This window comes from Molothrus ater, chromosome 1 (genome assembly GCF_012460135.2).
Source record: "Molothrus ater isolate BHLD 08-10-18 breed brown headed cowbird chromosome 1, BPBGC_Mater_1.1, whole genome shotgun sequence".
NCBI classification, from domain to species: domain Eukaryota; kingdom Metazoa; phylum Chordata; class Aves; order Passeriformes; family Icteridae; genus Molothrus; species Molothrus ater.
The window spans coordinates 145,579,982-145,595,358 of record NC_050478.2 but is presented as its reverse complement, the minus strand read 5'-3'; the positions used below and the strand labels follow the sequence as shown (position 1 = coordinate 145,595,358).

Below are 15,377 nucleotides of genomic sequence, written 5' to 3'. Positions count from 1 at the left end.
TCCCACCAGCCCCACCTGCAGCTGAGCTGCTTGATTTTAAGTCTGACATTTAGACCAGATTTGGACATATGGGAAGAACCTGACCCTGGGCCACCTCTCACCCTCAGTGGCAGCCCCCACATAAGTCCAGCTGGGCTGGAGCTGCTCCTCCTTTGGTGAGGACAGATGGATGTGGTCCAGGCTCACAGGTCTCTCTCAGCACAAGGGTCAGAGTAGTGTGGAGGTGACCCATACCAACCATGGAAGTCAGAAATTGTACAACTCAGCATATTATTGTGTGATAGTTGCAAAATATATGCATGTATATATTTATATTTGAGAATGTAAATTTTTTTGATTACACAGATCAATAAACAAAGCCCAAACTCTTGACAGTTCCTCTATTCTTCCCCTTCAACTCATGCATAGTAATTGAAGGACATTAAATATAACAAGAATAAAGCCATATTTTCCAGACCAAAGAGGCATCTTTAAAATTGATGATTTCCTTTTAGGCTCTCCTTGAGTCTTTAGAACAGAGATTACCTGGATTTGCCCCACCAGACTCTTGCTAGGATTAATCTTGTAGCTGGAAAGTGTTGCATGAGTGTTAATGCCTCCAAACTGCAGCAGTGAGGCAATTAGTAGCTGGGTAAAAGAGATTCTCATTCTCATTTGCTCTTTATCTTTGAAAAACAGTTTAAAAAATTAGAAAAGCCACAAAGCCCAGTATTGCTACCCCAACTTGCTCCAGGCTGCCTGGCTGTGTTTTGGCAGGGCTGCCTCACCAGTGCTGGCTGCTGCCACAGCTGTGCCTGTCTGTCCACCACGATGTTCTGCCTTGAACCATGGTCTGTCTGCATCTACATCACACCCATGATTGCAGGCTCATCTATTCCACCTGCTAATAATTTGGGGTTCTGAAGTTGTGGTTAATACACTGCCAGACTTAGCTGTAGGTGCTGGGTGCACACCAGGAGAGCTTTCCTTGGAGGTTCTCCTGACTCCTTTGAGGGCCCAAGATAAGAAGGACATGGATGGAGCAAGTCCAGAGGAGGCCAGGAAGATACCTGGAACACCTTTCTTGTAAAGACAGACTGAGAGAATTGGGGTTGTTGAATCTGACAAAGAGAAGATTCTGGGGAAACTTTATTGCCAGCTTTCAATATCTAAAGATATTGAGTGGAGATATTGAAAGGAGATATTGAAAAGATAAAGATATTGAAAGGAGAGCTGGATAGGGACTTTTCACAAGGGCGTGTACTGATAGCATAAAAAGGAATGGTTTTAACTTGGAAGAGGACAGGTTTAAGATTAGTTATTAGGAAGAAATTCTTTCCTTTGAGGGTGGTGAGGCACTGGCACAGGTTGCCCAAAGAAGTGGATGCCCCATCCCTGGTGGTTTTCAAGGCCAGGTTGGATGGGGCTTGGAGCAGCCTGGTCTGTTGGGACCTGTCCCTGCCCATGGTAGGGGTATTGGAATGGGTTTATCTTTAAGGCCTCTTCCAACCCAAACCATTCTGTGATCCATGGCTGTAGCTGTGTTCTCACCACTCCAAGCTCTGAGCAGCCTTGGCTGAATTCACACTCTCCCTTTGCAACCCCTTAGCCAAATTTTGGGTGTTGCTGCTCAGTAGTGCTGTCAGTGTGCTGGTATTGAGAGCCCAGTGAAACCTCCTGAGAAGTTTAAAAAAGCAGCAAATCCCTTGTTATCCTCAGTGGGAGAGTGCACAGTGATGAGGAGGAAACAACAGGATCTTCCTTGGAGAGCCATTGATGGGTGAATAAAGGGAGTGCATGAACTTTGAGGGTTTTTTTCTCACTTTTTTTTTTTTCCATTGCTTGCTTTTTTAAAATGAGAAGATGCAAAACCAGCTAGTTCACTTCTGTGTGTGAAATGGGGAGTTTCTAAGGTTGGGAAATGATTAAGGAAAATTCTCAATTTGAACTCCCAAATACAGTTTATAACAATCTAAGGTGGAGAGTTGACTCTCAAGTGACACACAAAGATCTTATGGAGGGAAGCTGGACTGTTGAGTGATATTTTATACGGAACACAACATGGATTAAAGATGCTTTATGGTCTTGGACAAAAAGTTAAATTTCTTCTTTAGACACACATATTACTTGCACAGACTTCTGAGAAAAGCAGCCACTTCACTCAGGACACAGGGGTCAAGTATTTCAGTGTAGCTAAGGCCACCTGTACCAGCTATATCCATACTCATGTCCCTGTCACACATCCACAGCACCTGGAGGGAGAATGCTGTCCTAGCAGAGCCACGTGGCACTGCTGTGGCTCTGCCCTGCACAGCATGGACAGACTTTCACTCTGTGATTTTGTTGATTTCCTTTTGGGAAAGGCCAGACTGGTGGAGCTTGACAAGGAGGAGAAAAAAAATAAGAAAAGACAACAATACTTTAAAAAAATAGGACAAAAATTTGGTGTGGGAAAATAAACTATAATCGGTTTGTAATTGTAATGCTATGAATGTGATCTTTTTTCAATAAGCTAAGCAAACATTGTGCAATAAGGAACTGGCTGTATGTTAAGTCTAAACATTTATAAGCTGAATATGCCTTGGAGTTAATCAGCTTTTTTGCTTCCTCTTCTTTGTTTTGCTGAAATGTCAAAGAGTAACCAGTGTTGATCGAAGATTAGGCCTGAAACATGTATTTCAAACAGATAATCATTAGGAAATCACAACAGAGCACTTGAAATGAGTTAAGGACAGATGTCTCATTGTATGGATATTCAGCACACACTGCAGTAAGGTCATCACTGTATTTGAGGTCACTCAGGGAATTTCTAGCATTAGTAATGGTCTTCCCCATGGAAGTTGGGTACAACAGAGGGATTGTAGGACAATGGTGTCCTGCTTCAGGTTGGTGTTGTTTCAGCTTGGTTGCAGTAGAGTTACTCTGGACAGAAACATAAAAGAATGGTGGATGCCTGAGCTGTGTAAATGGAGGTGCCTATCCAGGATGTTTCTTACTATCTTAGCGCAGCAAAAATGCATCACTACTCCAGGTCTTTCCCTTTTCTGATGCTGTCAATCTGGACAAAAAGAAAATGTAACTTAAAAAGGGCACTTACGTACTTGGAATTTTCTGAAAATTGCCTTCCCATTCTTGAATTTTCTCAGGCAAAATCAGTTCAAGAATAAGGTTTTGGTGGGTTTCCTTCTCATTTTTTAAAGACACTTAAGAGTCAGCTCATCTTTACAGAGAAAGAGCTTATATATGGTATTTGTAAATGTGTGTTCAAATGACTCAAAATAAGTACCTTTTTCAAAAAAGATTGTATTTTACTACATTATACACCTGTACTAGCCTCTGTGACATCTGTGAAGTCGCAAATTATTTTGAAGGCTACAAGTTTTCTAACATTGTTTTTCTCATATTCAAAGTAAGGCAAGGTTAGATTCTATTCATAAAGAACACACAGGAGTTTAGATACTTGGCCATGTGTTTGTTGGATCACACACAAATTTAGAAAATGACCTTTTTTATGAGCCTTGCACTGAATGGTGACATACACAGTCATAATTACAATGCTTGTCTGGTCATCCTAATTACTTTGCATCCTAATCACCTTGTGCAGTCCATATAAATGTATGTAGATTAGGAAGGATTAGTGGGAAGGTTAAGTCTGTGTATGCATTTCTTTGTCTTCTTTGTTCCAAGTTCTCAATGTCATCTTCTAGCTCTGAGCTCCAGAGACCTGTTGTTTGCTTCAGTGCAAATAAGGTCCTGCAAAAAGCACAGAATATAAACAAAAATTACTGTGCTGCACCTGTTTGTGTGAGAGAGGGAGAGAGCAGGACAAATTAACAGTTCCTGGTGCAGTCAAGGGAAACACATTGGAAACTAAAGCCAGGTTTGCCCAGGCCATTCCTGGAGTCGTGGGAAAAGGTGTTTCTCTTCTCTCCCTCCCTGGCTTTCCATGCCCTGGGCTGGCAGAGCAAGACAGAGCCTTTTTGGCCTTGTGCTGGAGCCGTTCTCCTTTTGTGAGCTTGGAAGCGCGTGGCACCACGAGGGTGAGCAATGCAGTGTGTGAGCATGCCAGCACTGCCAGCCTCTTCAGTAAATCTCAGAGAGCTGAGCCCCAGAAGGGGAGTGTCTGACCATCACCTGCCCTGCACCTTGCCTCTGCTTTCCCAATGCAGCCATTGTTTCCAACATGCACCACAGAGCTGCTACAGAGCAGTTCCCCTCCATGGCAACAGCCACAATGACCAAATCCGGGTGGTTTTCTTCATCCTGGAGGTTTTTTTAGATGATCATACATCTCCAGCCCTCAGGGCTAGCTCTAGTAGAGTTTCTTATTGTGTGAGTAGCTGGTTCCTCCACAGTTCACTTCCCATCTCCCTCTCCCACTCTTGGCATGTGCCAAAATTTGTGGTAGGGATATCAGCCACTTCTGTCTTCCATCAGCTCCCCTGAGGCTTTTCTGTCATTTATAGGAGAGTTAAAAGAAATCTTAAACATAAATAAATAAACGAAATCTTACACATATCCTAACAGAAAATACCTGACCCAGAGTGGGTTTAGGCTTATAGAACCCCAGAGGAACATTTATTCTGCTAAGGCCAGCCTCGGGGAAAATACCTGATCTGTTCTGTCATGGCTAGATAGAGGAAGTGTGGGAATCTGATGAGGAGGAGGAGGAGAAAAAGGAAGCCAAGTTTGAAAAGTTAAGGAGTTTTCCACTTGATTTTTTTCACACTTTGGCTCCCAACATGAAGCCTTGTACTGCAGAAGGCAGTATCTGTGGGTAGCTGCAGGATTACTCTTTGAGGAGACATTCAAGCCGTCTCTACCTCACAGAAAAGCTGCCAGTGTTGGTAACCTGGAGTGCTTTTTCTCCCTAACAGAAGCTGCAAAGAGAGAAAGCTCCAAAGAGCTTGAATGCCACTCTGGCAGAGCTGTTTGGGTTGATCCCTGGGGACGGGGATCCTCTGCAGGAGCGCGGCTCCGACTCCTGCCGGCGCTGCGCCGTCGTGGGCAACTCGGGCAACCTGCTGCAGTCCCGGTACGGCCACGACATCGACTCCCACGACTTCGTGCTCAGGTGAGAGGAAACACTCAGCTACAGCTGCCTTTGCTGGCTAAAATTCACTGGTAATAGGGGGGACAAGTGAGTAAACAAGGTTTCAGGGTCTGCCTAGTGAAACCTGGTACTTAAGTCTAAGTTTCAGGGGCATCAACTATGTGTGTTGGAGATATCACCTTGTGTTTTAGCTTGGATGAAAAAACATTAATAGGTGTTGATGGTGTAGCTTGTTCTGCACAGCCCATAATTGCCTGTGTTAAAAAATATAGGAGAAAAAAAGATTTGCATTTATGAGTAAAAGTTATTTCTGCAGCCAGTGCTCACGAGTGATCTTTTAGACATTTAGCTGACTGTATTAGATTTGACTTTCTTTCACTAGTTCATTCTTAAGCAGTGGTAGGGTGGGGAAGCCAAACACACTTTTCAGTGGACAGGAGTCACCTGTTTGGCTGCAGGTAATTTGTAAAGGATGGCATTGTTTCTCCCTTTTGAGGCAGCAAGGTTGGCTACTTTGTTCTACTGAAAGGCGAGCAGGAGCTAGGTAAGCAGAGCAATTGGGATATACTCCAATTACAAGGCCAGTTCACCCAAGTTTTTTCACTTGAAACAAACTCAGGATGATTTTTTTTCTTTCACACCACAGCTGCCAGCACAGTACAATTTGGAGAGCAATAAAGGGCAGGAAGGGAGAGATTGCTCTTGAAATGCCACATGGGGGAATATTCTCTCAAAAGCAACAAAAGCCTTGGTAGGAAGCTGTGCACTGAAGTCAAGAACAAATCAACAAAAGGTCAACACTGTTTGAACTGTTAAGCCACCTTGGCTTCTGATGTGGCTTGAGCATGGCATAGAGACAGCTACATCTTCACAAATCGTATCAGGAGTTGCTTCCTTCAGTTGCATGTCTTGCTCCCTGCCAAAAGTACCTCCCCAAAGGCAGAGGCACCAACCTGGTCTTCAGATCCATGAAGGGAAAGGGAGAGCCCTTGACATTATTCCTACAGGTTGTAAATGTGGGACAGCTGCAAATGTGGGAAGCTGTGGTGCTTAACTCTGTGTCCTTCCATAAGGAGACAGCCCTGTTCCTCTGTGGACTTTCTTGTACTGCCTGTCTTACATTTCCAGACCCCTGCAGAAAAGACCTTGCTGGACTCAAAAGCTGGTAGTAATAACTAAAGAGTAACACACCCAGCTGCATGTTCCTGCTCCAAGGCCTTGTCCATCCCATAGCCAGCCATCCCTAGCAAGGGCAAAACTCTGGGTGACTTAATGACTCCTTCAGTCTCAGATTTATATTTGAGTAATCTTAAGCCAGATCTGAGAGGATTGCACAAGGTTTTAGGATTCACCATGGGTGAGAAGAGAAGGTGACCCCTCTATGCATCAAACACAAAATCTCTCTGACCTGAAATTCACTTCCACATGCTCTGGCAATATAGCCAAGTGCAGAGGAGAACCAAGGAGTCTGAGGAAGCACCTTTCCTTCCAAACAGCCCACTTTTATTTGTATAACTATCTACTTTCCAACAGAAGGAAGTTCCTACTTGGTCCTTCCTGCTGAGCCTGGGTATGAGCTCTGCCTTCTGCTGTATGGCACCAACAGCCCCACCATGGTGGCAGGAAAGGTACATGGACCCAAGGGCAGGCTGTAAGATAACCAACATGTCACCCTTGGTTTTGTCTTGATGGAAAGAAAGACCCATATTTGATACCTTTGACTGACTAATCTCAAGGCAAAACACAGAAAGTCCTGTGCTTTTCCAGTGTTTCTACACAGTGGTGTGGGTCTCTGGCAGGGAAGGCAGTAAAAGGGAACTCAGTAACAAATCCTCGAGCTGGCAGGATACTCTAACTACACTAATAACTCCCTTGAAGGGAGTTAGAAGAAACTTAAGTAATTCACCTGGGGGAGAGCTGCAATAACACAGCCTGGCATAGACTTGATAAACAGATTTTGCCTCTCCTGTTATCATTAACCAGGGCAGCATGTTGCCTGGCAGTGTATGATGCTCCTCATTACCTTGTCAGCTACATCCTTCCTTGTCCTCCCTGTGCTTCTGCCAGGAGCTGAGATAATGTTATTGCAGGGAAAAAAACCATTTTGCTCAGAGACAACTGAGGGATTTCTCCATGGTTTTGCACAGCACCATGGATTTGTACAAGTTGCTTCAGGGATCTCTAATGTGCACTGTGCTGCACCACAGAAATATGCAAATCTCTGCCACTGAGGAGCTAAAGCATCAGGGAGAGAATTGTTGATGTGTTCCCAGATTGGCTTTCAGAAGTGAACACAGGCACAGAGGCATTTCTGCAGTCCTGAGTCCAGAAATCCCCTCTCTGTTCCCTGTATGGGCCACTCATTTAAGAGGTGGACTCAGTGATCCTTGTGGATCCCTTCCAACAGAATATCCCCTGATTCTGTGAATCTGTGATGCATCCAACATGAGGTAGGGCAGCCCTGTTTGGCCAACATGTCTTAACTGAGCCCTGGAGGCCCTGGGCAGATTTCCATGCACCGACCCCAGGGTTCCCTAAAGCATCCCATGTGTGTGCAGTGACCCTGAGTATCTGTTGGAGTACCTACTACAAAGTAAAGATAAGGTTTGAGAAAATGAAGGATCAGCAGCAGGTCCTGTATTTGTCACTGTCTTTGTGTCTATTTGGCATTGACTTTTGTGCCTTTTTGTGGAGGAGCCATATGGAATATTTGCTGCTTCTCATCACACATAGCACAGTCTGTTACCCTGACCCTAAGATATACAAATACACCTGGATGGATAAGGGGGAAATGGAACTGCAAGAAGTCAAGCTGATGTACTTCAGGGCAATGTTTTTCTCAACAGCTGGAGGATGCAGCTTTAGGATGAAGTGAGATGTGTCCTCATGGACTCACCACTTTTTTGATGACTGTAAAGGGAACACAGGGATGTGCTCAGAAATACACTTGGTACACTCCTGTTCAGTCCAAGAATTCCACACTAAAGCTGAGCTTTCATTTACTGTTCAGTCACATGGGTTATGATCATTCCAGCTTGCCTGAGGACCCCTACACCTCTCAGGGCTGTCTGAAGACCCTGCATATAGGACTCCCCTGAGCCATGGCAGCATATTCCTGACCTCAAGCAAATGACTTGGTGAAAACTCACATGTTCTTGTGCTTACCTAATTCGCCTTCTGTCTCAATTCTTATTTTCGGGCTGCAGAATGAACCGTGCCCCCACTGCTGGCTACGAATCAGATGTTGGGAGCAAGACCACTCACCACTTTGTTTATCCTGAGAGCTACAGAGAGCTGGCAGCAAATGTGAGCATGATCCTGATCCCCTTCAAAACCCTGGATCTGCGCTGGGTCATCACCGCTCTCACCACAGGCACCATCAATTTGTGAGTAAGGGCAGGCACAAGGGGTGGGAGCTCCATATTTCATGCTGCTGTAGGAGATGGTAGCCTATGTGGGGCAAATCCCTGCTTCTGGTAAGGCCTAGGGCTGCTTTACAGACCCTCTCAATTCAGAGTTCAGCCCTAAACACTTGATTTCTAGGAAAAGTTTAATGTTATGATTGTTGTTGAGGCAAGGATCGAGATCCAGTCCCTTACGTCTCCAGTGGTCTCAGAGAAATGAAAAGGGAAGTTTTTGCTGGTGGAGGTGACCAGTTTGGTCAGAAGGCTTGAGCTTTGGGGTTCAGTGCCTCATTTTGGGCTTTTCTGCTCATGCCTCCTCCTCTCTGGTTCCTTGGTGTGGATGCAATGGGACAGAGAGAGAGAAACAGCAAGCGTTTCTCACAGCGGCTTGTGAGAAGTTTTAGAGAGTTGTAAAGATGTAATAACTTGTTAAGTATAAACAATCTGCAAATGGTGTTTTTCTACTTCATCTTTCTGTTCTTCTTAAAGACAGTGTGAAGATGTTTTTGTTAGTTAGCCAATCAAATAAAATCTATCATATCACTCTATAAAAACTGTGTGGTTCTATTGAATAAAGCCTTCTTTGCTCTTTCTACAATACTACCTCCTGCCTGTTCCTGTGTTATTCTCAGCACAAGAATAACCCCTTGGGAGTCAGTACACTTGCAGAAGAGGACGAGGAGGCAGAGAGGGCTGTGTAGGCTGCTCACCTGAGGCAGGGAGAGCAGATGCACACCACAGCACTTAGTGCCCCGTCCAGAGGATGAGCTCCCCTGGGTATGTTGGTCAGGAATTTGGTCTGTCTTTCCTGGTGGAATGTGACTGAGATCTGTGCAGAGGAAACAATGTTTTTGTGTGTCACCTGCATGTCTTAGCCTTAAATCAAGAGTTCTACTTGGCAGTGATGTGGCACATTGGAATTTATTCCCCAGTTCTTTTCTGAGTGCTGTCAGAAGTAAAGGTTGTCTCCTGCTAGATTTATGGAAGCACCAGAATTAGAAATGTGATCAAAATGCATGTTTCTTCTGGAAGCCTGCTAGCAGATTCTTTTCCTCCCTCTAAGCTGGCTTTTCCTAATCCAGAGAATGAAATACGTGACATTTGTACTGTGTGTGAGGTTATCTGCTGGATGTGAAACCACAGTCCTGTAGGGGTTGCTTGGTGACACTCTGCTCCACACAGGCAGCAAGAGCAGATCAGATTGCTTTACTCCAGAGAGAAAGAGTTCAAGACATTTAAACTTTTTTCCCAGTTTCGAAAGTCTCAGAATATTTAAACTTGGAAAAATGTGTCTTGGGCTTGCTGACTGGGCATAAGGACCCACTTCACAATTTTAAGACTCTTTGATGGAAAAACAAATGAAGATTTATTTCTTCTCTTCATTTCCTTTTCTCTCTTTGTAGATACATTTTAGATTCTTTTCATTTATTATTAAGATTCCTTTAACTTGTAAAAAATCTGTGTTAGCTTCCTTTTACCTTTTTTATCACCAGCATTTAATACATACAATCACAAACTGGCTTAAAAAAAATCCACTCTGAAGACACACACATAACTTGGAAAAATCAGTACACTTAGAAAAGTGTACCACTCACTACGAGTCATTGGGGTGCTGAAACCTGTCCAGAGAAGGGTCATGGAGCTGGGGAAGGGTCTGCAGAGCAAGTCTGATGAGGAGCAGCTGAGGGAGCTGGGGATGCTCAGCCTGGACAAAATGATGCTCAGGGGGCTCCTTACCAATCTCTCTAACTGCCTGACAGGAGCTGTAGGCAGGTGGGGGTCAGTCTATTCTCTCAAATAACAACAGACAGGAAAAGAGGAAATGCCTCAAGTTTCACCAGGGGAGGTTTAGATTGAATATCAAAACCAATTTCTTCACCAGAAGAGTTGTCCCTCACTGAAGCATGGGAGTGGTGGTGTCACTGTCCCTGAAAGGATTTAAAACACTATAGGTGTGGCTCTTAGGGACATGGCTTAGTGATGACTTGGCAGTGGTAGGTTAACTTTTGGACTCAATGATCTTAGAGGTCTTTCCAACCTAAATGATGCTATTGTTCTATAATTTACATAGGCACATGTTTTTCAAGCAGGTCCACTGCCTGTCCCTGCCCCAGGAGAAAGCTCTTGGTGCTTCTGAGCTCTGAGCCCTGCACTGATTTCAAGTAAGCCCTTAGCCTGTTAGGGAGATATAACTGACCACAATGCAGTCACAGCACATGAAAGTGAAAACACCTTTGCCTAATAAATTACAGGATATATTATATATTTATAATTAGATTGTATACATGGGCTTGGTAAGCATCTGGTATAAATTAGTGTGCAATTATTTAACCACATGAAAGAAATACCACTATTTTAAGATATTTGCCATACTCAAAACTGAGAAATTGCATAATTAATAAGCTGGAATAGTAAAAGCAGAAAATCATAAGCATGCAAATCATAGCAATGTACACAGCATAATTTTAGCCTTGTAGAATTAACCTATGATCCTGCATTAAACACACAGTGTCAGATAATGGGTATAAGGAAATTGTTGAGTGCACATTTTTAAAGGGAAGAAAGCATGAAAGAAAAATAAAACACATATGAAAGTCAGTATTTTAGAAAGGAAGAAGTACTTATCTCCTTACCCTGGTCTGCTTGGGCATTGTTCCACGTGCACAGGCTGCATAGTGTCAGCTGAGTTTAGGCTAACAAGAACCCAAGTGCACTCATAGCTAAAAAAAGATAAGCATCCTGTATTGGTTAGACTTTTACACAGTCTTTAATTTTCTGTATGAAAGAATTTCCTCAAACTCAAAACCTGTGAGTTAAATATATTCTTCTCTTAGTATTACTATAATCCATGCAATTTTTTATGATTCAAAACAAAAGCCAAACTTCAGATTGCCTTAATATTAGCTTCAATTGACAGCTGAGTGATTCTCTCAGACATTCTCAGTCCCATTTGACTGATGTGTTTCCATCTAAAAACATCTTTCTAAGACTAAGCATTGTTCCAGAAAAGACTAAGAAATGCCTTTTCTGGGGTAGGAAACTTTCAGACCCTCAGGAGCCATATATTTACCCTGGCTGCCTTCACTTGTAAACCTTCTAGGAATCTGTATGGTGAAAAACCTCCACTTTGTTTGGCAAAGACAGTTACTGTATTCCCTAAAATGTTACACATCTTGGGTCAAGGGTTCAGTAAAGGTTTTGTACAATGAAATGAATGTTTTGTACAGGGTCACTGACAGATTCCACTGGAGCCCTGCAAAGTGCTTCATGGAAGATGTTTCCCAGCTGATGTTCCACTGCCTGCAGCCACCTCCATCACAGGTGTCACTGTCCCACTCCTGTTTGGTACCTCCTGGGTCACTCATTCCCTGGTTGCCCTGCAGCCCAGGTTTTACATGAGCATCAGAGCAGAGGTCTTAACCAAGTGTGCCAATATTTTCTGTGTCATTTTATGAAATTCTGCAGTCACATGACAGCAGGACTTGGGTATTTCTTCTGAGACAACGAAGTAGATCTTGGTTAAAATGACTAATATATCATCTGACAAAAGCTCCAGCAGTCTCCTGGTTAGATCAGAGATGTCCACAAGTACTATCATGACACAGCATTTTCATCTCTTTGGTCTTCTACTGTATCTATCTATGAAACTCAGCCCTCTCTCACATCACTTTTTTAGAAAAGATTAACTGTTATTTTATATGATACTAAGTGGATTCTACCAGCAAAGAAGCCCTTTTTGTCTTCCTGAGCACAAAAAGGGGATGGATCACCAAGACTGTGTTTACTGATTTGCTGATCAAGGTCAGGCATGGGCTGCAGCTGCAAGGACATATTTGAGAAGTCTGCATGAGTGTCCCTTTCCCCACCAGCATCACCTCCTAGGAGCATTGGAACCACCATCTCCTCTTTCACTGCCTCCAGCCCAGAACACAGGAGAACTTTGCCAGGTCACCACTGGTTTGGGCAGATTCAGACTAAGTTTTAAAAGTGATGATGTTCCATGGTTCAAAGAAAATAAAACCTTGATGACAGGAACCTTGTCACCAAAACCCAAGTGAAAACATTGAGATTGAACTAATGGAAAGTAAATTGGTGCTTTAGCACAACCCATCTAAAAAGTGTGCAGGATATATTTTGGGATATACTCCAATTACAAGGCCAGCTCACCCAAATTTTTTCACTTGAAACAAACTGAGGATGATTTTTTTCTTACAGCACTCGTGATGAGCTGTGCAATGCCAGCACACACTGTGTATGAGATATGGGGAATAAAAGTTTTTTTCATTTTCAAGACATGACTCGTGATTTCAACCCAGTCATAAGGTGTAACTTGGAAGTTTTATGCTGGAAACTGCAGGAAGCCTTCAGCATCCCCCTGGGGAGGAGGGAAAGAGCTCTCTGAGAGGGGCTATGTACTGGGAATGCCCGAGTTCCATATAACCACAGAACTGGTGAACTCTGCTGCCACCGGCTCTGAAAATCATGTGGTAGCTCCGAGTGTTAGGAGAGGAAAAGTCTCCCCCTGGTGGGAGAAGGTTTTTCTGCCATGAAATTAAATGGAAAGTCTTTCCCATCATCAAAGAGCGAAGACTGCAACAGTAATGATCCAAGAATTAGAAGTCTCAAGCTCCACATAGTATTGACTCTACAGTATTTTCTCAACTAAATCTTCGTGTCCTACTGTCAATAATTACCTTGAATATTTAAGAATGTAATAGTTTCCTATAAAATTGCTTCAGTGACAGCTCAGGTTTTTTCCTGCTGTGTTACTTAATTGCAGCCTCATTTTACAACTTCTTGAATTTATTACTTTAGAATAATTTGAATTTATCACTGTATGTGAAGAATATTCTTTCTTTGGAATTAGATGAAAATACTAATAAGTTGGGCTTTTATTGATAATGGTGCTGTCTTTCTTTTTCTTTAACAGCACTTATGTTCCAGTTCCAAGGAAAATCAAAGTCAAAAAAGAAAAGGTGAGCAGTGCTAGTTTGTGGATTTGTTCTGCTAATTTATTTGTAGGTCTTTTGCCTGTTTGGGAGACTGCAAGAATCCAAGCAAGCCCTTGACATTGATAAAAAGTTGCAGCCAAAATACAGACACTTTAAAAGGCTCAGTTAAGCTAAGATTTGGCTCCTGTGTGCCATTTAGGCCATAGATCAACCACTAAATAACTGTGGTTGGAAAGAAATTGCTTTTGTGGCTATGCCATTGCATGAGCTCTGTTCTGAAGGTTGCATCACTTCCTCTGGTGCTGCTCAGGAACATAAAAAGTGCAGCATTGTCCTCCACAGTAACTGCTCTGTTCCTACCCATTGCAGCCATTTGTATGTAATAATACTGAGGAGAGACTTCAGAGGTTTTCTTGAATAATTTTAATATTTGAACACCAAGGGTGTTCCTGACTCCCAGGTCAGTTCCTTGTAATAAGGAGCTAAGTGAACTTTGAACACATAAAGCAGTGTGTTTCCAGGTCAGTGCAGAATTCCTGGTGCTAGGCTCTTAGCCCACAGCTGCAGTAATTACCTGTACCCAATTAAACAAGCTTGGAGGCTGAGCTCAGGCCAGGTCCAGCAAGGTTTGTTCCAGGTCTCACAGGCAATGCTCAAGCACAGTGTGCATGAGAGCACAGACAGGGACAGGCTGGAGGCAGGATTTGCCATGGGGCAGGATGTTAATACCCATGGAGGAACTTCAGCCCCTGTGCAAAGACTTCTGCTGCTGTAGCTGCATGGTTTGGCTTTAACCCAGGCAGGCTCTTCCTATAACCATGAAGAACCTCTGGCTTCCAGAGAAACAAAGGTCTCATTCTCTCAGCCTTTGGAGAGATTTTCCAAGAAGTACAGGTGTCTAGTCCATCAAAGGCTGTTAAGGTATGGCATTAGTTCCAGAACATTAAAATTACAAATTAAGGCACACACCTTTCATTCAAGAGGCCAGGTTTTGCCAAAGCCTTCAGGTGACACCCTGAGCTAGTATCAGTTTATTTTCCTTCGCTTCAAACCATGGATCTCTAGGGTGCAATAAATAATCCCTTAGCTCATCCTGACCTGTTGTGAGGTACATGACAACCTCTGCAACACCCCTGTGAGAAGCACCAGGGCAGGTTGTTAAACTCACAGCACAGCTGAGTGGCAGCAGCCCAGGGTACAGTGATATGCAGCAGCTTCCTGAGCATGAGAGGAGAACCCTGTGTTCCTTCCCACACTGTGCAATGCAAAACAGCCTGTGAGAAGAGATTACACACAGATGCAACATCAGCAATTAACCTCTGACTCTGTAAAAGGAAAAGCCTTGCAGCTAACCAAATACCACTGAAATGCTGTCATTCTAATTACAAACACAGCATGGAAGGAAAAGTCTCTGTTTCCCTCACTCAGGGGAGGGGGTTCAAACCAAGGGCTCCTACCAGTCCTTGGATTTACTGTACTCTCAGGTCTTATCTTAAGTGCTCTGTCTCTGGGAGATGACCTTTGTGAGATAAACAAATGCATTTTATGTCTTGTAAGAAAAAAACATACAGCATAGAAAAATGGCATATTTGAAAAACAAGATAAAAGATAAAAGAAAGATAAAAGAAGCATACACGACCTGATAGGCTTCCTGATAGTTGCATTTGGCCCTTGGTTTCCTTAGAGGTACCTGTAGAGGTACCAAGACATGGCTGGCACATTGTGCAGAAAAGGCAGCTGTTCTTATGTTCCCACTCAAACTGATGGGAGCTGATGATCTTAGGGGTCTTTCCCAACCCGAATTAATCCATGGTTCTGTGAAATGTGTTGTGGCATCTCATGTTTGCCTTGTTCAGGACTCCAGCTCCCCAGAGCTCACCTGCAGGCTGCAGGGGGAGTTGAATGGCCAATACCTAATTTCCATGTCAGTTGTGCTGTTTCATTCCCATTGATTTCAGTAGGAATCTCCAGGATTTACATTACTGCAAG

At 43.4% G+C, this 15,377-nt stretch overlaps 1 protein-coding gene across 1 annotated transcript in view; it reads left to right on the top strand.

Moving 5' to 3' along the window:
• The window catches only part of ST3GAL1 (ST3 beta-galactoside alpha-2,3-sialyltransferase 1), a 78,151-nt gene that overhangs the window by 58,354 nt on the left and 4,420 nt on the right, over positions 1–15,377 (top strand). Inside the window, exons 3-5 of the mRNA XM_036407002.2 lie at positions 4,857–5,053; positions 8,239–8,418; positions 13,367–13,412. Of these exons, the coding sequence (XP_036262895.1) occupies positions 4,857–5,053; positions 8,239–8,418; positions 13,367–13,412 (423 nt within the window). The remainder of the gene's footprint in view (positions 1–4,856; positions 5,054–8,238; positions 8,419–13,366; positions 13,413–15,377) is intronic.